The 25,638-nt window shown below is 45.1% G+C and overlaps 2 protein-coding genes and 1 non-coding gene across 10 annotated transcripts in view; all 3 read right to left on the bottom strand.

The window, feature by feature from the left end:
• The window catches only part of RC3H2 (ring finger and CCCH-type domains 2), a 50,647-nt gene extending 26,106 nt beyond the window's left edge, over positions 1-24,541 (bottom strand). For 3 of the 6 annotated variants that reach the window (XM_053373267.1, XM_053373271.1, XM_053373272.1), the window contains exons 1-10: positions 24,414-24,539; positions 16,865-16,911; positions 10,102-10,399; positions 8,383-8,500; positions 7,239-7,472; positions 6,699-6,874; positions 5,688-5,888; positions 4,599-4,731; positions 3,413-3,531; positions 940-1,052 (exon numbers count right to left, since the gene is read on the bottom strand). In XM_053373267.1, the coding sequence (XP_053229242.1) occupies positions 940-1,052; positions 3,413-3,531; positions 4,599-4,731; positions 5,688-5,888; positions 6,699-6,874; positions 7,239-7,472; positions 8,383-8,500; positions 10,102-10,399; positions 16,865-16,878 (1,406 nt within the window). In that variant the 5' untranslated portion in view covers positions 16,879-16,911; positions 24,414-24,539. Of the gene's footprint in view, positions 1-939; positions 1,053-3,412; positions 3,532-4,598; positions 4,732-5,687; positions 5,889-6,698; positions 6,875-7,238; positions 7,473-8,382; positions 8,501-10,101; positions 10,400-14,201; positions 14,249-16,692; positions 16,912-24,413 lie in introns of all 6 variants that reach the window. The other 3 variants (XM_053373270.1, XM_053373268.1, XM_053373269.1) reach the window with 3 other exon arrangements.
• The window catches only part of ZBTB26 (zinc finger and BTB domain containing 26), a 165,875-nt gene that overhangs the window by 113,911 nt on the left and 26,326 nt on the right, over positions 1-25,638 (bottom strand). The gene's annotated exons all lie outside the window — the stretch shown is intronic.
• On the bottom strand, positions 5,528-5,640 carry LOC128407062 (small nucleolar RNA SNORD90). Its single transcript, XR_008328710.1, has one exon. It is a non-coding gene; the product is annotated as a small nucleolar RNA SNORD90 (small nucleolar RNA).

Raw genomic sequence — 25,638 nt, 5'->3', positions numbered from 1 at the left:
TGTAGAAAACCTTTGGCCCTCCAGATGTTGCTGAACCACAACTCCCATCAGCCCCCCAACTGATGGTCAGTAGCCAGAGATGATGGGAGTTGTAGTTGAGCAACTTCTGGAGGGCCAAATGTTTCCTTCTCCAAGCATAACTGCCATCTTAAAGGCAAAAGAGATCAGGAATTACTCTCACACTGAGATGTTGGCATGGCTTCAGAACAAAAGGAGGCCTCTCAGGATGGAACAAGAGGCCAGAGAGAGAGGCAGGGATGTGGGAACTATAACTGCTGTTGGATGACAACCCACTCCCATCTTCCCTGGTCTGGAGTCAATGGGAGTGGAGTCGAACAATACCTGCATGACCGCAGGGTGCCCATCCCTGCATTAAGGGAAAGCTGTGCGTAGGAAAATAAAATTATAAAAGGGATTTTAAAACTAAAGAAAATTGAAATGCATGTGAAAAGGGCTGAGTGAAGTGAAGGTTTTGTCTGCAAGGAAACTGAGAGAAGGGCGGGACATGTATGTAGAAGCTACTGCTACAATGGTTAAGGACAAAGAAAGGAGTGGAAAATAAGAAAGTTGCTGTGCCTTGAGATTAAGCCAGTAGAAGCCAGTATAAGGAAGTGCTGCCATATATGGACACAGCCACCCCTTTGCTTGTAAACCTATAAATGCTACCTGCTGGTTGAGGTTGTGTCGCACTGGGCTTACAACGCCTACATCAATGTCCTGTTTGCCTGGCAGTTGAAGTCTGGATCCACAGGGTATTATTGAACTGCAATATTTCCCCACCCACCCACTTCCACCTTCCTTGGTCTAGGGCCAATGGGAAGTGGGGTGCAATGACCCCTGGAGGGCAGCAGGCTGCCCATCCCTGCATTCAGGGAAAGCTGCGCATCAAGCCTCTGCTGAGGGAGAGTTCCTGCTCCTCCCCCACTTCCCAGTACTTACTTCTCCAGCTCTTCCTGAGAGTGAGCAAAAGTGCAGTTGGTCCCTCGCGGACACCCGCCTTGCTGTCGCAGGTCACGGCACATGCTTGTTTTGTATTTGCTATTTGGTTGCAGCTTTCAAAACGACAGAGGGAGAGAGGGAGGGAAAACATTGCATTACATAAACCAAGCCTGGAATAAATCCCCACCAGAGTTGTTGCTGACCCCACTAGAATGAGAGAACCGCATTTGCAAGACTTTCGCCTGACAGCTGTGCTGGGTTCTGTACTCACCATAAAATCGAAGAATTGTAGGTTTGGAAGGGACCTTGAGGGTCATCTAGTCCAACCCTGTGCAATGCGGGAATCACAGCTAAAGAATCCCTGAGATGTGACCACCCAACCGCTGCTTAAAAGCCTCCAATGAAGGAGAACCCACCGCCTTCCAAGGGAGACCGTTCCACTGTCGAACAGCTCCTACGGTCAGAAAGCACTTCCTGGTTTTTAGTTGGAATCTGCTAGTCAGTTAAGCATGACAACTTTCATAGTTCTGTTAGTTCAACACGCAACCGTGCTGAGAGAACATAAGAAGAGCCATGAGCAGTGGCCCATCTAAGTCCAGCATCCTGTTATCACCGTGGCCAACCATAAGCTTGTGGGAAACTCGCAAGCAGAATAGGCGCACTCCCTCTCTCACCCTGTGGCTTCAAGCCACTGTATTTGGAAGCCTTACTGCCTCCAACCAGGAGGTGTTAACAATATGCCAGGGAGAATCAGAAAGGAGAACCAACCAGGAGAGTCACTGCCTGCCTCTGGCTCCTGCCCTAGAAAAGCCCACAAGTGCCAACCCCCAGGAATCCAAGAAACAAGCAGCAAGCTACTTTCAAGGAGTTAAAAAACCACCCCAGCAACTATCCCTATGGGCAGCCCCAAAGCCCTATCTGGCCCACGGATCATTGGTTCCTTTCTTTTCTTTCTTGTTTTAATTTTTCTTCATATATATATATATATATATATATATATATATATATATATATATATATATATTTAAAAAATTCTACAGTTATTCTTATACCAAAAAAGTTAGCTAGAACAGATAAACACTATTACACCGTTCTCTTTTGTTGTTGTTGTTGTTGTTCTAATTCTTGTGGGCCAAAGAGGATCCTATAGTGTTGCAGATTTATGCTGATCGTAAAAATGGAATGACACATAGTCCATGCTTAATACTTTGGTTCCTAAGAGCAGTTAGCCAGATGCCTCTGGCCACCCGCAAGAAGGGCACAAGCACCACCTCTTTACCACCAACCCCCAGGAATTCAGAAGAGTCATGGCAGCAGGTGGGCATTCCTAGATTAGATAAATTCTAATACTTAGATACAGATGTACCTTATTGAATCATTTTAAAATATACTTTTCTTTAGTCCCTTGGACCCAGCTGCCTGCGGCAGGGGGAGACAAGAGGTACAATCTCCCTTCTCTCCCCAAGTGAGGAGGCCCGAGGTGGCAAACACAGTAATATTAAGTAATTTAAAAGCACACTAAAAAAAGATTCCAAACATTCAAAAACATCTAAAAATAATAAACACAACGAACCACCTAAAACAAATGTAGGAACAGATGTAACCAAATCATGTGTTCAGATAGGCCTGCTAAAACGGGGGTGGGGGGATCAGCAGGAACCTAAAAGTGCAGAGCAATGGTGCCTAACTAATGTCAAGGTGGCAGGGAGTTCCAAAGCGCAGGTGCCACCACAACAAGGGGATGACTTCTTAAAAACAAAGAACAGACATTCTGTGGCACTTTTAGAAGCGCAGCTTCTACAGATCAAAATGACCAATTTGACATATATGGGATAAGGCAATTGCTTAAGAAACTAGTCCCATGTTGTTCTGGGCTTTAAACACCAAAAACAACACCTTGAACTCAGCCTGGTAGTGAACTGGCAGAAGGAGCAAATCTCTGAGCACAGGTGAAGATCCTGAGAGACTCTTGGTCCCGTCAGGAATTATGCAGCAGCATTCTGCACTAAATTCATTTTCCAGACTAAGCACAAGGGAAGCCCTACATAAAGGACTGCAGCGGCTGTGGAACCAATGTCTCTCTGAAGCTGAATGATTTTACCCTCAAAATGTGCAGACAGAGGTCTTCCCCCTCAGTGGGGGCCAGAAAACTCTGGACCACCATATATCTTACAATTTTATTCACATCCCAACTCTACAAGTCAAATCTTAACTGCCCAGAGTGGCTGGGGCAACCCAGTCAGAGGGCCAGAATACAAATAATAAAATTATTATTCCCAGTTCAGGAAGCTGCCTACACCTTCTCTGGGGTTTCAAACAGATGTCTTATCCCCAGCCAGCCCTGTATGGAGAGACCGGGGACTGAACTTGGGAACTTCTGCATGCGGAGCAGGTACTCTGCCCCTCAGTTAAGCCCCTTTGTTGGCCGAAAAGCAAGCTAAAAACAACCAGCTAAATAATATCAGTCAGTCACCTGTGGAGTTTCATGGCCTTTCCTACTGTAATTCTGAATGAAGTCCACCAGGCCATGGACAACTGTCTTCACAGCCACCATGGCATTTTCCAGTTGTTCCCATGTTGGAGATGTTGCATCTGTGGGAGCAGCAAAAGAGGAGGAAGGGGAAAGTGAGCTATCCATAGCAAACAGGAATGCACCACATTTTTTGGTCAGTTACAACTTTTCTCTTGAGCTAAGCAGAAACATCTTTGAAGTGCAGGGTTAATCTAACCAAGAGCTCTGCTGGTGCCAAAATTCCCACCAGGCTACACTGATGCTCAACTGACATGCCATCATTTTCTCGCAGTATTTTTCTGGTAGAGCCAAACTGGAGTCCTAAAGTTTTGTTTCCCCAGATCTGTGATTGGGCCTCTTTACAGCTTCTACTATCTCACAGTTGGCAACTGCATAAACTGCCTCTCCCCATATGAACCAACCCAGACCCTTATCCCATGATCTGGAGCCTTTCTTTGTTTGCCCCCTCCATGAGAGGTCCGGAGGTGAAAACGTGAGTATGGGTCTTTTCTGTGGTGGCTCCCCACTTGTGGAATGCCCTCCCCAGAGAAAACCACCTAGCATCTTATCTACATATATTTAGGCACCAAGCAAAAACATTTCTCTTCTCCCAGACCTTTTGCTAATTAAATAATTGATGGCCTTTTAAATGATGTATGTTTGAATGGAGGAGTGTTATTGTTTTATTTGTTATTCTGTTATGTATTTTTGTGTTCTTAAACTATAAACCATCCTGTGATAATCAGATGAAGGGTGGTATATAACTTCAACCAACCAGGCTTCCTTTACCGAATGTCCTCTATATGTTTTGGACCACAACTCTCATCAGCCCCAGACAGCAGGCAAGGGGTCAGGGTTGATGGGATTTGTAGTCTAATGACATCTAGCAGGTACCAGGTTACTACAAAGAACGCACTCCTGTGGAGGAAACCGCACAGAACAAGATAAAGATTGTCCCACGTGATGAAAGCATATCTAGGTTTTCCATGGCATGCACAAATATTGCTGTGAGTAAAACAACTAAGAAAGAAATCCCCCAGTATACAGTGAAAAGGGAAATAAAACTATCCCTCTCCGTTCATAAGGAAGGAATGTAAAACAAAATGTGAGTGTCATGCTCAAGTACACATGCAGACCATTCACATACCTGGATTAGGATCTATGTTGGCCAATAGCTCCAAATGGGGACGAAGCCTGTTTAAATTTGCAGGGTCACCTGTACGTTGCAGAACAATGGTCAACTCCTGCACACTTTTTGCAAAGGATTCTGGGGACTGAAGCTAAAGAAAAGAAACAAACAAGTGCTTTAAATAATAATAATAATAATAATAATAATAATAATAATAATAATAATAATTTCTACCCCGCCCAGCTGGCTGTGTTTCCCCAGCCACTCTGGGCGGTTTCCAATAAAATATTAAAAATACAATAAAACATAAGAATCCTTGGTGCAGCGAGGAGGTTGGTACACCAAAAGGAATCCTGTACTGCTTTGCGTTATATGAAGGAAATTCTACTGTGAACCTATGAAGAGCCCTGCTGGATCGGACCATCTAGTCCAGCATCCTGATCTCTCCACAGCCAACCAGATGCCTCTCCTGGGAGGCCCACAAGGAGGACCTGGGCACAAAAGCAGGTTCCCCACTTGCAGTTCCTAGCAACTGGTATTTAGAGGCCTACTGTTTCCAACAGTAGAGAGAGAACATAACCATTGTTTCTTGTAGCCCCTGATAGGACTTATCTTCTATGAATTTGTCTTATCTTCACTACATCTTGTGGGAGCAAATCCTGTAATTTAATTATGCACTGTGTGAAGAAATACTTCCTCTTCTCCAGCCTGACTCTTCTGTTCTGTTTCATTGGATGGCTCCAAGTTTTAGTATTTTAGGAGAGGAAAAAGAGCTTCTTTCTACCCACTTTCTCCACACATATTTTTGTGGCTCAAGAAACATCAAATCTCTTCCCTGCTCCCCATTCCCAAATCTTATTCGTTATGTATTTTAGTTTTTGTTCTATAAAATGGTTGCTGTTTGATTGACCTGAGCCTAAGGTGTAGGCAGGAGAGAAATCTTCCATAATTAACAGCACGTCTTCAGGTTGCATGAACTGAGGATCAGTGCTGAGAGGCTGTATCTCTCAGCTCAGAATCTGCCCTATGCAGCTTCATCACCAGACGTAGTGCTGTATTTCAGAAAAAAACGAAATAAAAAGCAACTATTCTGTAGCTGCTACACACCTTGTCAATAATGGATTGCATGTGGGATTTGTGCGCTAGGTCTCCATAGAGTAGGGAAGACCACTGCTCTGGCGATATCCGAAGGCCGGCTTCCATGGCAATGTGGACAATCTGAGCATCATGTTCCCTACGCAATGCCTCATAGCTGCGAAATTCCTCTTTCAGTTGCATCAGGGAAGAATCTTCATCTCTTTTGGTGACCTACACAAATCAGTCAATGAACAAACATGCCTGTTGTTGTTGTTGTTTAGTCGTTTAGTCATGTCTGACTCTTCATGACCCCATGGAGCAGAGCACGCCAGGCACTCCACGCCTAGTGCACTCAAATATAAATTTAAAGGACTGTGGGGCTGCATCCACGTGCAGACATAGTCCATCTGAACCACACTGCCTTTCAGCAGAATGCATGCTGATACCCCCCATGCATATCCAAGAGTGCATTTGATGGAAAGGAATGCACCCCATGATTATTGTGTTATCACCAGTTACTGCTGTCATGAAAAATACTATGCTCTCATTGCATAGATTTAAACTTTTATAAAATTGACAGAGACTTGTCATTAGGGTAAGGAACCACCCTACTCAAACCCAGATGGTGGTAAGTTGCTTTGGCTGACCGTGGGGAAGATAAAGCAAATAACAAATGTAATAAATAAATAATAATAATAATAAATGGATAGAACCAAACTTTTTGAAAAATATATTAGTTTTGCACTGGTCTTCCTTTGAAGTTTTAAAAGAAGAGGTCAGAGAGATAGTACTACAAAGATTTCTCATGAGTTAATTCTTATTACTAAACTACCCTAACATTTTCTGAGGTATCGTAACCAATATTTCATTAAAAGCAACTTTGCTAACTATGAGTTGCCTAGCTGCAGAAAACCTAGAATGATTTTTTTTACCATGAAATTTACTTTACCAGCAGGGTCCAGGGCGGGCTACAACAATGTAAATTTCAGAATTAAAAGCAGTTAAAACAGATTAGAAATGGGAAACTCGAAAGCACCGCACCTTGAAGCATGAGGCTCGATATAGAAGCTGTACCACGTGGCCAATGCTGGTTTTGGATGCCTGGGGGAATCTTGGCTCCAGCCTCTGGACAACAAAAAGCACCAAGACCTTCCTGGAGAGGGCTGAGCCGTCTTCCAAGGCCAGCAGCACCAGCTTCAAGGCTTCTTCCTGCATAGCTAGAAAGCCACAGGTTGACGTTATTTAGGGTCTAGAAATGCAAGGGCAAACCATAGCAGGTTAAAGGACGTAGGCCCAAACTATTCTTTGCCTGAACTTTCGCAACAGTGAAGGCTGGAAACTTAAATTATTTGTTCCAAAAATAAACAGAGCCCACTAGCTTCTACCCCAAGGTGGGGACCTGGTAGGAAGTTTTCTCAAATAGTGTCTGAGTGATGAACAGCCCAATCCTAGATGTATCCATTCAGAAGTATGAGTCTTAGTTCCAAGGGAACTTGCTCCCAGGTAAGCATGTACAGGACTGTGGCCTCAGTGCTTTACTCTGACAAGTCCCTCTCTCTATTTACTCCAGCTAGGGGTTACCTGGACCGAGGAACTGGCACCCTCGTGCCCGTACAGCGGCCCAGAGATTGGCAGACAGTTGCTGAGGGTTCTGGTGCTGCAATATCAGCTCAGTGACAGTTCTCTCCCCAAGGGAGCGGGCTGCCCGCATGGCCCTGACCCGGCCTTCCTCTTCCACCAGCTGACAGTTCACTAGTGTCACCAGTTTCCGTTGCATAGGCCGGCTCAGTGCGCTCTGGTTCAGGCTGGCAATGCCTTCAGAAGGAGGAACAAAAGGAGAAAGGTTAGCAGGGAGGCCTTCTACTCAATGTGAAAGGCAAAGATTTCCTCAGTGAGCAGGTGGGGCACAATGGCATGTGAAATGCACAGATTTTGGTAGCGGTTGGGGTGGGGTGGGGTGGTGCAGAATTCATTCAGTTTACATTTCTATATGAACCTACTACATTTGCACTTCCTAGATTTCCACTACAAAACAAAACAAATGAAAACACACAACTATCCTCTGATGTCTCTGAATATTGTCTGTTTCTGAATTTTACACTGCAGTGCATATAATGATGAATATGTTAGTGAAAAGTACACTTATAATGGATATATTTAGGAAAAATATGGACAAAAATGCAATTAGGAGAAAACAGAAAATACTAGGCAAAATTGTGTACAAAACTGTATATATTAGGAGAAACAAGCATGCAGATGCACACAGATTCTCACTGAATACACTGCCCCCCCTTTTTTTACTGCAAATAATCACAAATAAATGGATTGAATCAAACTAAAAGTTAGGAAAATGAGAAAATGAGAGAAACCAAAACTGGCAGAACTGCCTATTTCTACCTGGGCATCAGGGAAAGGCAGTTGACAAATTAACTAATCTCCTTCTGTGTGGCAATATACTACTAAGAGAGTCAAAGAAAGCACCATGCCTCTGAATACCATTTGCAGGAGAACAATAGTGGAACAAGGCTATTGAGCTCATGCCTTACTTGTGGGTCTTTACTGGGATCGAAAAGGGCCCTCCTGATGTCCTGGAACCCAAGATGAACAAGCAGTCTGACGTGGCCAAAGGCAACTTCCCACCATGTGCGATTCGTATTTAAAACCTTCAATTTGAAAAGGACACCAGCTTGACCAGCTTCTTTCACTACCTCATGGGGGAACTTACCCTTGCCTCCACTTAGTGGCTTCAAATAAAGTGCCAGATCTTCAACACATTTCTTCGCCACTTCATAGTGTTTGTTCTCTCCTAAGTTGCTTAGCTTGATGGTCTGGTGATCAGGTGCCTGTACAGGTCAAATGCAGAAAGGAAGAAGCAGTGACCAGTGTGTAATTTGTTATCAAAGAATGGAGAGAGATACACACCATTAATGTGATGCTGCAGGAAATTATCCACCATTTCTCAACAAGCACCCTAATTCTGGAATTATGCAAGATCAAAGAGCTGCCACTAAAAATCTGACTTGTCAATAAGCAGCAATGCTTGCTTATTTGATTAGACCCAGACCTAGCATAAGATTTTATGTCTTTAAGATACCACTAGGCTCTGTCTAGCATTAAAGAGTGGGTTTTCGGGGGGAAAGCTCCAGGGCAAAATAATCCTCATGCTCAATCATGGAGCTTTTAAACACGGACTTGTACTTGGGAAAAGGTGCGGCAAAAGATAAGTGCAGATAAGCCCTTCGCCTGAACATGAAGGCAAAGAAGGCAACAAAAGACCAATGAAACAGAAGGAATAAAACCAATGCAGTATCAGAACTATAAAATGGAAACATACTGGCCTGGTTTCCATATAATGCTAATATTTTTCCAGGCAAGCTAAACCACAAGCCCAGGTTCAGACAAAACCAAACCATGGCTTAGTTTAACGCAGCAACAAAATTACTGGAGGTGCAAATTAGCCACCATTCCCTCTCTGGAAGCCTGCACCTCTGCAGAAAGCCATGGTTTGGCTTAGAAGTACATGCAAACAAGGTTGCTATGAAATTAACAAGTATAGGGTGCCTCCTCTCTCTCTTCTCCTTCAGGCCCCCCTTTTCTGCCTGGCCTTTGGCTTGTCAATTTTAATCCCCAACTATAATCAAACTTTAAGTATGTGGCACAAGGATTGCCCACATAATTATAATAATATAATAATAATTTATTATTTATACCCCCGCCCATCTGGCTGGGTTTCCCCAGCCACTCTGGGCAGCTTCCAACAGAATATTAAAAACACGATAAAACATCAAACATAAAAAACTTCCCTAAACAGGGCTGCCTTCAGATGTCTTCTAAAAGTCAGATAGTTGTTTATTTCCTTGACATCTGATGGGAGGGCGTTCCACAGGACGGGTGCCACCACTGAGAAGGCCCTCTGTCTGGTTCCCTGTAACCTCACTTTTCACAGTGAGGGAACCGCCAGAAGGGCCTCGGAGCTTGCCCTGAGTGTCCAAGCTGAATGATGGGAATGGAGACACTCCTTCAGGTATACTGAGAGGTAGAGCTTGGTATCATCTGCATACTGATGAACACCCATCCCAAACCCATTCTCCCCTCCCTTCCCTGTGGCAACAAGCTGGCTCAAGAGGGCCAGTATATGCCATGGAGCATGTACAGTGCTGCCCTTCAACCAAGGGGAATGGCCAGAAAATGGGGGTTAGGAGCACCAGCAAGGAGGCTGCCTCCACTGTCCCCAGCATCTGCTTGCCTTATGCAAAGAACAGCTGAAAAAAAGAGAGATTCCCTTCTCCATCTATTTCCAGTTAAGGTATTTGAACTCCCAGTGTGTTTTTCCAGCTCCTGTACACAAGTAAAAATTCACAGGAGGATCAGATCAGATGATGATGATGATGATGATGATTCTGAGAGGTATAAATTCTAACCAAAACCAGCTCCTTTCCTTTACCTGGGCTCCAACTAATTGGAGAAGTGCAAAGTTTACAGGAAGCACATCAATGTCAGTGTTGATGGCTGTCTGGTCAAAAGGACAGGCCTTGCGGTGAAGCTTATTCAAGCAGGTCTTGCAGACCGTGTGTGAGCAGCCTAAGCTGATGGGCTTGTGCACATTCTCGTCGAATTCGTTGTAGCAGATTGGGCAGGACAGGAACTCTGTCCACTGAGCCGCCTGCACAGGCATCGTGAAAGCCAGGCACTCAGTCAGATAGCTAGCAAACCATGCTGTCTCTTGTCCAGGGGTCTGGCGGCTGTGAAGCAAATAAATAAATAAATAAATAAATAAATAAATAAATTTTTCTCCAGCTATATCCAAAGCTGATCACCAGCCACCACTGACACAATGACCTTACCCACCCACCCCAAATGGTTTTGTAAATATATAGTTCCATGTAAGTGTCTACAGTTCATGTACAGTGAAGACCTTCCCATCCATTGCAGTGTTAAAAACAGTGCATTTGATAACTAAGAGGCCACAGCTAATCCATTATTTTTTTTGTTCTGGAGTAAGGTTCCATGGAATTAGAAAGTATCATGGCAACACTATGAGTTACTATGACTTTACTGAATTGTATTAATTGCATTGATGACCTTGTTGCTGCTGTTTGCTTTATTTATACACTATTTTGTTTGATATTATGATGATTGCAGTGTTTGCTTTTTATGCTATTGCTAATATTGTGAACTGCTTTGAGTTCAACATTTGTTGTTGGAAAAGTGGAAAACAAATATTGTATCAAATCAAATATACAAATGCATTTTTGAATACAGACATATGTACATTCCTTTGCTTTTTCAAGCTGCAAAAAAGGTTGGGAGGTGTTCGTTTTCATTTAAAAACAAAAAGCAAAACACATAGCTGTCCACTACCTAGGATGCTACACAGGCATGGGGGTGCAGGTTGACATTCTTGCTCAGTGACAAACAGCAGACAGGTTAAGATGGCATACATATATCTTAGATCAGCTACAAAAACACATGAACGCCTCAGTGTTGAGAAGGAAGAATGCAAATATAGTTGTACCTTGGTTTTTGAATAGCTTAGGTCTCAAATGTTTTGGCTGCCAAATGCCGCAACCCCGGGAGTGACTGTTCCGGTTTGCGAAATATGTTTGGAAGCCGAATGTCCGATGGGGCTTCCACTGCTTCCGATTGACTGCAGGAACTTCCTGCAGCCAATCAGAAGCCGTGCTTTGGTTTCCGAACGTTTTGGAAGTCAAACGGATTCCGTTCAACTTCGAAGGTATGACTGTATAGCATTGTTTCTGTCCCTCAGTGGCTTAGCCTGAGTTGCAAACAAACTACTTGGCAATTAGGCAATTATCTGGCTGCACGTACCCATCTGAACTCACTATTTGCTACACAAGCCTTGTCTTTTGAGCCTGCAAATGGAATAACCCCCCCCTCCACCTGCAAACACTACGCCACACTCTTCAAGTGTCCCTATTTTCCAGGGACAGTCCCAGATTTACAGAAGCTGATATGATCCTGGAATGCCCCACTTTTCCTTAATCTGTCCCTATTTTCATCAGAATTGTTGTAGGATACAGAGTTATGCAACCCCTGAGCCAAGGATATAAGCAGCTATACAACCTTTAGAAGACATCTGAAGACAGTTCTGTATGGGGAAGTTTTAAAATGTTTTATTGTTGTATTATGTTTGTATATATGTTGGAAGTCGCCTAGAGTAGTTGGGGCAACTCTGTCATATGGGCAGGATATACAGTGAGGGGGGAAAGTATATGATCCCCTGCTAAATTTGCCCGTTTTCCCTCTGACGAAGAAATGACCAGTCCATAATTTTAATGATAGGTTTAATGGTATTCTGTCTCTCACAGCTACAATAAACCTACCATTAAAATTATGGACTGGCCATTTGGGATCATATACTTTCCCCCTTCACTGTAAATAATAAAAAGATGATAAAGATGATGATGGAATAGGATGTCCCTATTTCCATTGGAGAGATGTTGAACGGTATTCTAACCTCAAAAGACCCTGCCACAACAGTCAGTGAATGGGCTAAACAAAACACTTTCAGCCTACCGGCAAAAGCAAAGAAGGTAGGGGCACAGCCTAGCCTCCTTTGGAAACAAGTTCCACAATCTGGTTACAGCCACTGAGAAAGTCATCTCTCTCCACCAGGGAAGAGGTAGGCAGTTAAAATAAAGATAACGTACCTCCAAGCTCAGATGGAATGAAGGGGGGGCACTTTTGCAGGTGATTTTACATGACACAGCTAGATTAGCCAACAGGTGTTTGGCATCTAATGCCTTGGGTGTCTCTAATCCTGCCAAACTCCCAGCTTCCAAGGCAGTAACATCCACATCCACAGCCGTTGGGATCAGGACGACAACACTTAATGCAATTATAACACACAGGCACAGTTCAACTCTTCGGGAACTGTGGCCAATCACATTTAACCAATCTGTCCTTTGTAACACCTCAGGTTTGGGAGATGCAGAACCAATCCCTGTTTGTTTGTTTGTTTGTTTGTTTGTTTGTTTGTTTGTTTGTTTGCAAAGCTTTTTCTATTTGGCAGAGTCAGAGCTGTGGGCACGTTGAGATTACATGGAAGCATAGGAGTGGGGAGAAAGAGCACAGAATGCAATATTAGGAGTGGCTTCCTGAGCATCTGTTTTTGCTACCCAACTCCTAAGTTAAGCTTCTAGCCTTTAAGTTCATGAAGAAATGCTTGAAAGTGTAGGCAATCCCTGTTGCTGAATCAGAGAAGCCTAATGAACAGCAGTAGGGCATTGGTGCCCATCCCTAAAGGTCAGCAAAACTAGAATGAATTATGTAAAATAAGGGAATTTGCATGATTTACACAGCCTGGGCCAGTTCAACTCCAGCATTTTAATTTTGTTAGGATGGGAATGCACAAAGAATGGATACCAAGAAGGCCTTGAAACCTGGAGTGGAGCTATTTCAACATTCTCACAAGCCACATCCTGGCTCCCAAATTGAGAGCTGCACATCAAAACTGAAATGGGAAGCAGCCCCACCCACAGTGGGCAGGCCTTGACTTTCAGGTACCACAAGCAGGAAAACCACTAAACTGGCTGCTTGTGATGGGCATCAGCAATCTCACAGCAATATGCCTCTCAGTAACATGCAATGGTTGTCTGGATGTGATGATGGGCAGGGTGAGGGCTAGCAAGCAGAGACTGAATCCCAACAAGACAGAGGCACTATAGACGAGCAGCTGCTGGGTCTAGGAATTACACATATTGCCTGTTCTGGATGGGGTTGCAATCCCTCTGGTGCCAGCTGATGGGCGGGTGGGCATTTTTTTGGGGGGGAAAGGTCCTTGTGGGCCAAACTAGACCCTCTGGCAGGCTAAAATTGGCCTACAGGCTGGAGGTTCCCCATCCCTGTTATAAGGAATGATTGTTTACAGCTGGCATTTTTCGTATTGTTGGTTTTATTATGTATTGAGGTTTCACACATTTTCTTTGCTACCTGCTCTGGGGCAGCTTTATACAGTGAAAGTATGGGCTCTGAATAGGTTGCATCCAACTAAGCTCTACTATGAGTACTTCTATTTAAATTAATGAGCCTAAGTTTGCCATGCCCATTGATTTAAATGGATCTGCTCTGAGTAAGACTAGCCCTGGGTACAACTCTCAGTTTTAAAATAAATATGGGCAGCTTTATCAGAAGACCCTTATTTTTGCTACCTTCACCAGGAGCCAAAGATAGCTCCAGGCAGAAGGGGGGAGTTAGGAAAGATGCTTTGGGCTAGATGTCTTCAGCAGGCTAATGCTTGCCTTGCTTCTGTTGCTGCTGCCCATAGTCGTATCTTCCTCTTCCAGGCCCAATACACACTGCCTGCCAGGGAGAGGCTGCTGGTTCTCTTACTTGCGCCTGTCACTCCACCCTGGTTCAGAGGCAGAAGGTGCACAGGCAGGAGCAGCAGCAACAGCAGCGCCAGAAGGCTCCAGGGCCGGCAGTGGTAGTCCCTGTTGAGGAACGGGCCTTGGCAGGGCCCCAGCCATGTCAAACCCTGATGCTGGCACTTGCAAAGAACCACTGGGTCATCATTCAACCCACCAACTGGGGTAGATTCAAAGAGTCAGGGCTCGGACCTTGTTATGCAGCTGAAAAACAGGAATGAAAATATGCAGCCACATTAGATTCTCGTGAAGGTGAACAAGGAAGACAGTAAATCACTTCTGCATAGTGGGCAAATCTGAATTGCACCTGAATTCCTCAGTTTCTGATTTCATATCTCGCTTGGGCTTTGGCTGTGCAACAATCTAATTAGTAGCAACACATTAAAGTGCTTACTAGAATGCTGCTGATTAAGACTTGCTTTTTTGCATACACTTTAATTACAACCATCTGTTAAAAAATTCTGTTTGGAACCTCAGCTATCTAATGCCCTTAAGCAACAGGATATGCTTGATACACAGTGTTCTTATCTGCACTCAGAGTATTAACATTTGGAAGGCTTATTATTTCTAATTCTTCCAACTTCTGATTTCTGTGCTGCTTTTGCTGATGTAACATGTACAGGCGTTCCCCACGCGTGATCAACTCACAAGTGACCATGTATATGCACAGTGCCGGAAAATAAAATAATTCAGTTCTGTAAGGCGCTTTTTTAAAAAAACAAAACAAAGTCCCCCATGATATTCTTGCAAGGAAGCTGCTAACATGTGGGTTGAACGAGGTAAGCTTTAGGTGGATTTTTAGCTGGTTGACTGTCTGAACCCAGAGATTTCTCATTAATGGTTCCTTGTCATCCTAGAAAAAAGTGACAAGTGAGGTGCTGCAGGGTTCTGTCCTGGGTCCGTTGTTGTTTGACGTCTTTATAAGCGACTTGGATGAAGGAACTGAGGGAATGCTCATCCACTTTGCAGGCACCAAACTGGAAGGGCTAGCTAATGACACAGAAGGCAGAATCAGAATTCAAAATGACCTCAACATATTGGAGAACAGGGCCCAGGCTAACAAAATGAATTTCAATAAGGACAAAAGTCAGGGCCTGCACTTAGGGAGGAAGAACCAGATGCACAAATATAGGATGGGGGACACCTGACTAACTAGCAATACATGTGAAAATAACTTAGGGGTCTTAGTAACGCACAAGCTTAACATAAGTCAACTGTGTGATGCAGCAGCGAAACAGCTAATGCTATTCTCAGCTGCATCAACAGAAGTCTGGTGTCCAGATCAAGGGAAGGAACAGTACCACTCTATTCTGCCTTGGCCAGACCATACTTGGAATACTGTGTCCAGTTCTGGGCACCACAATTTAAGAAGGATGTTGACAAGCTGGAAGGCGTGCAGAGGAGGGCAACCAAGATGATCAAGAGTCTGGGAACCAAGCCTTATGAGGATCGGTTGAAGGAGCTGGATATGCTTCGCCTGGAAAAGAGGAGACTGAGAAGAGATATGATAGCCATCTTCAAATGCCTTAAGGGCTGTCACACGGAAGAGGGAGCAAACTTGTTTTCTCCTGCCGTGGAGGGCAGGACTCAAACCAATAGCTTCAAGTGACAAGAGAGGAGATTCTGACTAAACATACAGAAAATCTTTCTGACAGTAAGAGCTGTTTGACAGTGGAACAGTCTCCCTCAGGAGGCGCTGGACTTTCCTTCCTTGGAGGTTTTTAAGCAGAGGCTTTTGGATGGCCATCTGTCATGGATGCTTGAGCTGAGATTCCTGCATTGCCACGGGTTGGGCTATATAAACCCTAGGGTCCCTTCCAACTCTACAATTCTATAATTCTGCGATTCTAAGATCTGGCATCACAAAGAACAGTGGAGGTTTCTCCTCTGTAACTGTGCTCAGTAGCAACTGTTAAATACATCCGCTGCGAATTTGTCCTGAAGGAGGATAACAGCAACTATTAGCCATTAAAAATTAAACAAAACCTCCATGGTCAGAGCCAGTATACCTTTGTTTATTAGATGTATGGGACAAAATAACAGAAGATGCTGGGAGCAACATGGGTTGAAAGAGTTTTGCATGGGTTTTGCAATCTTTCAGATGAGCTTCAAGCAAAATTGGTTTATTTATTGCCCCTACCCCCCAATCTCCCCAGGTCTTCAGGATGGGCAGGGTTAGCCTTTTAAATAAATTAAATAAATAACACAGCTTCCTTAGAACAAGTGCCTCACAGCTCAATCCTAACTATGGATAAATTATTTTTAAATTAATGGCACTTGCTTCTAAGTGAACATTGCTAGAGAGATGCTTGTTTATGTGCAATTTTAAGCAGATTTCTCTGAAACTAAGCTTGACTGAAACCAAGTTGACATACTTTCAGATAGTTGTTGTTGTTGAAACTGCATTACAATGTTACTAAAGACAAAGCCATGGTTTCAATGGCACCAAACTCCATGCTTTGGCTAGTTACAACTGGTGAGAATTACACAGCGTCTTCAGGGAGGCGAGAGTCACTAATTTCCATCCAAACCAAACATGAATTTGTCTAGTCTATAGAAAGGGGAGGATTCAAAAATTATATTGAGCTGGAGCACCTCGGTCAGTTCACTACTTGCACTCAACAAGGTATTCGCATGGAATTACTTACAGAGAGGACTTCCGTCTTTTACACACCAGTTTTCTTCTGTAGCAGCCAGATAGAGACCTGAGTCATAGTCAAAGCCCAGGGAAGAACAGCAGTCACAATAATAGCACCCTGCATCGTTTAGACGTGATGACTTGAAGCTTAAATAAACCTTCTCTAGATAGAACAGACTCACTTATTTCTGCACATTGCATGATGTCTGCCACAAGCCAGGGCTCAGTCCTGGAATATGTGAAGAAATAAAGAAGACACACACCCTGAGCATGTGCAGAATGCCATTCCTTCATGTCTCATTAGCCCCTGCCTACTCCCACATTGCTGGGGCCAGCAGACAAAACTTCCAGATCACACAATCTGTCTTTAGAAATGAAGCACCAGCCACAACTAGGCCTCCCTATTAGAAGAGTTTCATATAGTGAATGGCTGCATTCGGGTGTCATGCTAAACCATGACTTATAGTGATTGGAACAAACGAGGTTTTCCTTGGAGCTAGTGTGCCCCACTCCCCTGTGGTGCTGCTATGCTGGTCAAGGAGATCAAAAGCTTCTGCTTCCATTTTTCTTCCTTAATCACAGATTGGTGCTATGTCCAGATGTGGTTAATTTTAACTATGGTTTGTTGAAGCAACCCTGCTTTATGCCCATGGACTGAAATTTAAACCATAGTTCACATGAAATAGAGATTGGTCCAGGCCATAGTATATCATAGTTGATGGCTTACTGTGGACATGGAGATCACTCCTGCTGTGCTCACTACATGAATGGGAGCAACAAACTATAATCCATGGCCTAGTGCTACATCTGAACCAGGGATTGTGGCTTGTTCATGAATACAAACCTTGGCTTGAGCAAAGTGAGAGCCGTCTACACCTTCACGGCAAGCCATTAACTATGGTTTACCACAACCTGTGAATGCAGCCTGTCAGCCTTGCATGAAATAAGAAGCTAAGATTAATAAAGAATGAAAGTGAAGCTTTGGATCACTTCCTCATAACAGCACTGCAGGAAGGGGGGGGTGAGCTTATGATTTGCCTAGGCTTACTCTCTTAATAATAAACAGTAGTTTAATGTAGCCTTCCCCAGCCTAGTAGCCTGAAGCATGCGGAAGGCGCAACTCTCACCCTCCCTAGCCATGCTGCCTGTGGGAGGTGCAGTAGGGGTCTGGAGGAAGTACAGTGGTACCTCTGGTTGCGAACAAAATCCGTTCCGGAGGCCCGTTCACAACATGAGCAGAACGCAACCAGCGTCTGCACGTGCGCGGGTCGCGACTCACCGCTTCCATGCATGCGTGTGCCGTCATTTTGCGCGTCTGCACATGCGGGAGCGGCGAAACCCGGAAGTAACCCATTCCGGTACTTCTGGGTCGTCGCGGCACGCAACCTGAAAACGCTCAACCTGAAGCAAATGTAACATGAGGTATGACTGTATAGTGGGGTGGAGGGAAGCAAATACTGCACAGTACATTACTGGCTGTGCTGCGTACTGGACCCTCCCCTAACTGGGGGTACAGCGAGTGCTCCGTCATCCAGTCCTTGAACCTGCAGGTGCTGTTGGTTTGTTTTAAATAAAATCTCCTCCATCCACAATCACTGTGGATGAGGAGGCTGATCTGACTTGTGTAAGTGAAACCTGGGCAGATGAGCAGCAAGGAGTTGGGTTTTCCCCAGCTAGGTATTTTTTGCCAACCTGGGTATTCAGGGCAGCATGTGTGTGTTTTTTGGGGGGCGGGGTGTATGTCCTGTAATACTCTCTTTCTAGGATTACCACATGACCAAATTCAAGTCCCGTGTGTAGAGGACATGTTAGAAGGCTGCTGGTATACTGCCCAGTTGTCTTCCTGCTTGAGCTGACATAAGCAGTCTCTATATCGTGGACCACTGAGCTGTTGGTCATGGGGGATTTCAATATGCATGCTGAGATCACTGGATCTGGGGCAGCTGCGTACTTCATGCTTATCATGACAAAGATGGGGCCTTCCAAACATGTCATTGGTCCAATGCTTACAGCTGGACACGCTCTGGACAGGACAGAAGGAGGGTGATCTGAGAGTGGAGGATATTATCAAAATTCCCTTTTCATGATTGAGTCACCCCCTGGTGAGATTCAGGCTGTCACAGTCCTTTTCTCTATGCGGAGGAAGGGTATCAGTTAGGATGGCCCACTCTGACAGAAAGATGCCAACAACTACTACTACTACTACTTCCAGAGGTTGAGTCAAACAGATTCCCAAACAGTTGGGGCTCCTACCTCCCCAGCTGATAGGACTGATGCTCCTGTCTAAGTCCCATGGAGTGGAGAGGTGACCCAGGATCACTCCTACTTGATAAAGCCCAGATAGCTCTGTGGTACACCAGGGAGTAGAGGGTGCTCAGGCAGGCTGGGAGATGGCTTGAATGTGTGGAGGAAAACTCCAGACAAATGCAACTGAACTAGTATTCATTTATTATTGAGTCTGCTTAGTAGCAGTGAAGGACGCAAAGAGTGTTTCTTTGTTTCTTCCATTGCATCCCTTATAAGCTGTCCAGCGGAGCTATTTTGTTGCATTTAACAAATTGGCCTAAATGAGTTTTTGGAACCCACAGCATCCTGCTATGTCTTGTTTGCAAGACATTTTAAGGATAAAATTGTATCTGCCAGGACTTGGACTCCACTATTGTAGCAGGTCAGTTTCAAGAGGTACCCAAAGTACTGTCTAGGCCAGTTTAGTTGGACGAATTTTAGCTGACATGGCTTGAGGTTGTGGGCAATGTGTTGGTGGATTACTTGACTTCTTGCTCTTGCCTCTCAAAGCTGGTAAAATCTATGGGGGCGGAGCTTGTTAGGCAGGGAAGGGAGGGATTAATGCAATATGGAGAAGTCCCAGGCAACCTGAGATAGGTGGTGTTAAGGTCACTCCTGGTCAATAGTCCCTGGACTCAAAAGATATGGACAAAATAGAAGGGTCACTCCTGTCCCTTTCTTGTGCACGGTTCTCAAGTGTATGGTCACTAACCAGCAAAAGACAATCTTGGATGGGACTGATTTTCTGGACCATTTCTACTGGAGTTTCTTCCTGCTCTTGGCAGAAAAACTGCCACTATGTTGACCTACGTTGGGAGAGATGGGAGTGTCACCCTGTTGATTGTCCTCTCAGTGGCTTTTGATACCATCCATCTTGCTATCCTTTTAGAGTTAAAAATGGGTGGTGCTGCCTTGTGGTTGTAGCTGTATGGTTAGCTCCAGAAGGTGGTGTCCGGCGGGGGGGGGGGGGTATTGTTTGGTCCCATGGAATCTCCAATGCAGGTTTCTGCAATGTTCAGTTTTATCCCCCATGCTATTCTACATCATGCTGCTGAATGGAGACATTCAGAGTTTGGGAGTGTGTCATCAGTGCTCCAATCCAGTTAAGGCAGAGAAACTGTTAGTGGGCAGTTCCTCAGTCTGTACAGGGTGTGTGTGTGTGTGTGTGTAACCTGTTAGGATGGGATTTCACCTCTCCTGAAGGAGCAGGTGCTCAGCTTGGGGGTACTATTGGATCCATCAATGTCACTGCAGACACAAGTGGCTTGCATGGTGAGAGTGCCATCTCTCTGCCCTGTCTGGTGGCCCAGCTGCAACCCCATCTGGATTAGGATAGTCTGGCTTTGGTGGTCTATGCTCTAGTAACCTCTAGTTAGATTACTGCATTATATGTTGAGCAGCCTTTGAAGATAGTTTAGAAACTGATGCTTCTGCAAAATTATTGACTACGACCAGCTAGCCCAATGGGGAAGGGTGCTAACAAGCCAAGAGAGGAGGTTGCAAGAACCAGAAGATGACCCCTGACCTGTCACAGAGAACTTGGCACTGCTTCTGCCATTGGCAGCAGACCCACACCCCTGGAAGAAACATGTTCCTTGAAGTGCACCAGTCTCTTAGTGAGTATTATGAGTGTGCTGTGTCTCACCTTTAAAAGGGGGGTGGGCATGACCAGTTGTAATGTCTCCAAAGCTACTGCCTGGTCTTGGACCCCGATGTCATTCTTTAACTCTTCAGCTATACAATCTGTTAACGTAGCCTGACGTGTACCATTCCAAGCCTTGAATGAAGCTTATTTTCTTACTCACACATAAGCATTTGAGTGGGAGCCCAGACCATCTTTCCACCTATGAGCCTACCTAGACCCTATGACAATAATCTCAGGTCCTTCTTAGGGTACCACCTCCAAAAGAGGTTTGCAGTGAGAGAACAGGCCTTTTCAGTGGTAGCTGGCCCCCAACCCTGTAATCTGCAGAATGCTTTCCTGTCACCAACACTGTTATTTTTATGGCACTAGGGAAAGACGTTCTTATTCTCCCATGTATTTAAGCATTGATACTGTGTTGGGTCTTTTGGGGTTTTTCTAGTAGAAATTGGTCCTTACCCTGCTGCTGAATGGGGAAGAGTGGCTTTGTATTCTGACTTATTTTTGTGGGTGAATGCTTCAGTGTAATTTTTGAATACAGTATTTTCTATGGGTTTCTTCAGAACTTCTTTGCAGGAAACAAAATGCAAATAAGTAAGTAAGTAAATGATAAAAAAGATCTGCTTGGCACAGGGCTGGGAAAGACTTGTTTATCATGACATACAAATGCAGCCAGCAAGTGGTATAGGACAGGACACAGAATGGATGCAACCTTTTGTCCTAGAAACCAAAAAATTGCCACTTCAGAGAACAGATAATTCAATTTATTCCACAAAAAGAGCAGCAGCTCAAGGCACACCAAAGCACCACCCTGCTACTTCCATTTATAACTTTACTTGAACCAAACAAATTTTAAATGAAGATAGTCACATTAGCATTAACATAAAAACATTAGTAACACTTTTTGTATGGCTGTGAGATTTTGTGTGATAGGGTTAAATTGGGGGAGGATAGTTGGGGATTTTTAATGGTAGTTTAGTCTGAAATTTATTCTGTTTAACTCCTTGATTTTTAAATTCTTATTAAATGAATTCTAATTTTTTTATTAAAATGGTGCCAACTTTATTTTAGAAACGTACAAATACATGTCAAAAAAGTAGGGGGAATAAAAAAAGAATCAATAAAACTAACATGGGAATCTGCCAGATTATCTGTCCACACAACCCAGTATTGACAGACTGACTGGAGCTCTCCAGGGTTTCAGTCAAAGAAGGATCTTCACTTGCTATCTAATCCTTCTAACTGAATATGCTGGGGACTGAACCTGGGACCTTCTGCATGCAAAGGTATGTGCTCTACAAGTTAGCTATGGCCACTTCCTTGAGGACTGCTTCCTTCGAGCTGAAATCTAAATAAATACGCATAGTTATGTATTTCACTTCTCCAACTCTGCTCCCTTCTACATGGAAAGACAGCTGTTCTACTTGAACACTAGCTTGTTAAGAGTCACCTGTGATGGAACTGATATGGCTCAGAAAGTCAAAGGTTATTGGGCACCCCACTGCTGGTGCAAATAACGGAATTCTGAATTACGCAGAGCTCTTCCAAAAGGTAGCGATTAAAAGCTCTTGCTTGCTGAAGAATTTTGTGCCGCTCAGGAGCCTGCTTCCCTCAAAGTCACATAATAATAATAAACATTGCCATAACTATTTTATCTCTCTAGAAATGGTAATGATTGTGTTCAGAACCCTTGATTTCAATCAACTATGCCCCCTTGATGGTTCAAGGCACAGACCATCTCTAAGCAGCTGCAGCAAGCTGAGCTAAATAGCTGGCATCTCTTGAGCTATTCTAGCATACATGCTGCATTTTTCTGTGCTGTAAAGTCTAAGCAGTGGAAAGACAAACTGGGCCTTGTTCAGACCACCACGTAGCTGAGCTTCAATACATTTCCACCAGCATTTTGTCTTCAAATTTCCCACAGGATATAAGGATGAAAAGCACTTCTATCATCTTTGAACAGGAGCACAATCAAATTTTAACTCCCAAGCTAACTAACCCCACCACATTTAGGCTTATTAAAAATATTTCTATGCTCACTAGGAGGAAGGTGTGGTGGCGGGAAACTATAATAAAAATAATGGCATTAGGGTGACAAGTTTTGCAAGGATCTAATTTTAAAGCGAACACCTCTGCATACAGAGTACAATGTTAGAAATAATAATTTTGAGAGTTTGAGCAGGTTGCTTAAAATCAGGGGTGGGGGATTTGTGGGGCTCCAAGGCGTTGTTCCACTCTAACTCCCATCATCCCTGACCACTGCTCACATTGGCTGGGACTAATGCAAGTTCAAGCCCAAAGACACCAGGAGGGCTTGCAGATTCTCCATCCCTGATTTACACTCTCATGAGGACAAGGAGGCAAATGGTGGTGCCTTTTGCCTAGAATGAAAGGGCTGCTCCGAACACACCAGAATTCCCACATGAAAAACACTTCCATGTGTGAAACAGCATACAATGCACACATAGATCATCACATGTGACATAAACACAATACACATGTAGTCTGGGAAGCAGTGGCATGCGTTGTGTACTGTTTCTTTGATAAATATTTCCCATGTACAAAAGTTATCATGTCTAAAGCAGTCCTTTGGGGCATTTAGCAACCTGGCTTAACTGTCTGCTCGTGTGCATATACTTGACCCGAACATATTAACATGCTGGGCATGCAACCTCACACTTTTTAAAAATCTGAGCTCTGACTGCAGAATCCTGCAGATACATTTTGTGCAACCTGAAAGCTCATACCCAACATTTTAATCATCTGGGGGCAGGGGGTGCTCACATTGTTCTTCTCAAACTTTCCAATAACCAGGGAAAGTTGAAAGTGGAGGAAAAAGAAGATGACAGGATAGGGGATAGGAACATAGCGCCTGTCCTACCATTAGGCAGACTAAGGCAGCCAACCTAGGCAACTGCTTCTGGGTATCTGCTGTTCTGCCTTGGGCGGCAAAATAACTCAGGCTAGCCCTGGGAGGGTGAGATGAAACAAAGTGATGTGTTTCAACGGTGTACACATACACAACCCCTCTTCTTTTGAGGGAGAAAGTTCCCCTTATTCCTCATACAAACTCTTGCCCCAAGAAAGGAAGGGGGGATTAGTGTGTGTCAGGCACCCACCCAGGGCACCCCACCTATCAGTACTGGGGAGAAAAACATAAATGATCCCTTGCCAAAGGCCCAACTAGTGCAGCTGCCTGTTTCTCGCAGCGGCTAACCAGAAGGGCTCCCCCTCCCCAATTCGCAAGCAGGACACAGGAGCACAGCAACACTCGCCCAGCTCACCACCAGCAACCCATCAGCCCCCAGTGACCACGACCCGTAGCCGCGGGCAGCCTTGTTCCCGAGAGGGGCTGCTGGTGGGGAGCCCAGCCTGTGTGTGCACTGGGGGCGGGGGGCTTCTCTTCCGACCCCACCGACTACCAATACTTTTTTGAAGCGGGGGGCGCGGGAGGGAGAGAGAAATGACATCCAAAACAACAACTCCCCGCGCCCCCCCTCAAATAATCGCCATTCCCTTTTCTTTCCTTTGGGGTCTGAGTGGGGGGAGGGTGATGACCCACACTGAATGGAAGCCCCCTCCCCGCACAGCAGTTGGGGGGGGGCGGGAACGCACACTACAGGGGAGTGGGAAGTGGAGGGTCGCCCTTCTTCGCCGCCCCCCCCCCCGCTGGGAACGAGCCACGCCCCCTCCCCTCCCCCAATTTCACCCCCTCGGCCCGCGGGGTGAGAGGGCAGAAGGGGGGCGGGGCCGCCTTCCGCCTCACAGCCGCCGCTGGGCCCCCGCCCTCCCGGGCCCCCTACCTGCAGGAGGGCCCGGGATCTCCTCACACCCCCTCAGGGGCGCACCCCGGAGCAGCCCAGCGGCGGCGGCGGCGACGGCGCCTCCTCATCGCGGTGACAGCCGGGAGCCCCGCCCAGATCGGGCCCGCCCCACCTCTCGCGAGCGTTCGCCTCGCAGCCGCGGCCCCGCCCACCTCCACCCAAAGTCACGTGGACGGAGGCGCGCTTGCTGGGTACGGAGAGACAGGAAGAAGCGTCAGAAGGGCATACTACAGAGATGAAGCGCCCAGATGGGACCGGTATCGACGATAGATACCGCACAGCGACGACCGCTCCCCGCTCCTCGTTCCAGCTCGCTAGCCGCTGTGCAACGCGCGTGCGCCCTGCGCAGAAGTGAGGCCGGCGGGCGGAAGAGGCGACGTGCGCCGCGGCTGCGCTTCCTGTAATTCGCGCACGTTCGCACAATCACAGAACGATAGAGCGTTAAAGGGACCCCCGAGGGTCATCTAGCCCACCCCTGCACTTCACCGCACTAGAAACATTCGGTCGTGGCTGGTTTTAATTTTCTTTGCTACTCATTTTGCAACGATACAGTACAATCCTCGTAGGAGTCTTGTGGGGATTAAGCGAGGAAGAGGAGAACCATGTATTATTCTACCTTGAGCTCCTCGGAGAATAGAAATAAACGAATAAATTTAGTAATATTTATCATTTCTGTCATGCAGCTTTGCTTTTCACCCGTTGTTATAATTGTTCTCTCTGTTTTACATAAACTAAAAAATGAAACGGGGGGAAAAGCTTTATGAAGAAAATAAATATAATACTGTATTCCCTCGCCACCCTGTTGTTTTTAAAAGATAAAAGTATTGACAGACGCCTCCTGCTCATCCTTCATTGTTTCTCCCCATACATTTGTAGCTCGATTCAGTCTGGAGTGGCAATATAGAGGGAGAAGATTTGGGGAACACCCACATCATACATTTAAAGCACATGACTCCCCCCCCCCAAAAAAAATATAATAATCCTGGGGACAGTAGTATGTTAAGATGGCTGAAAACCGTAGCTCCTGTGAGGGCAAAACTATAGTTCCCAGGTTTAGGGAGGGAGGAGTTGTGAGCTTTAAATGGTGCAGATCGGCCTCTGTATTTAAAGCAGGTGGGGAGGAGTGGGAGAAATAAAAGACGGTAACCCCTGAGGTCCTGAAGTTGGAAGGGTTTATACAATAATAATAATAATTTTTATTTAT

This window comes from Podarcis raffonei, chromosome Z (genome assembly GCF_027172205.1).
Source record: "Podarcis raffonei isolate rPodRaf1 chromosome Z, rPodRaf1.pri, whole genome shotgun sequence".
Classification (NCBI taxonomy): domain Eukaryota; kingdom Metazoa; phylum Chordata; class Lepidosauria; order Squamata; family Lacertidae; genus Podarcis; species Podarcis raffonei.
This window is presented reverse-complemented; position numbering and strand designations above follow the sequence as displayed.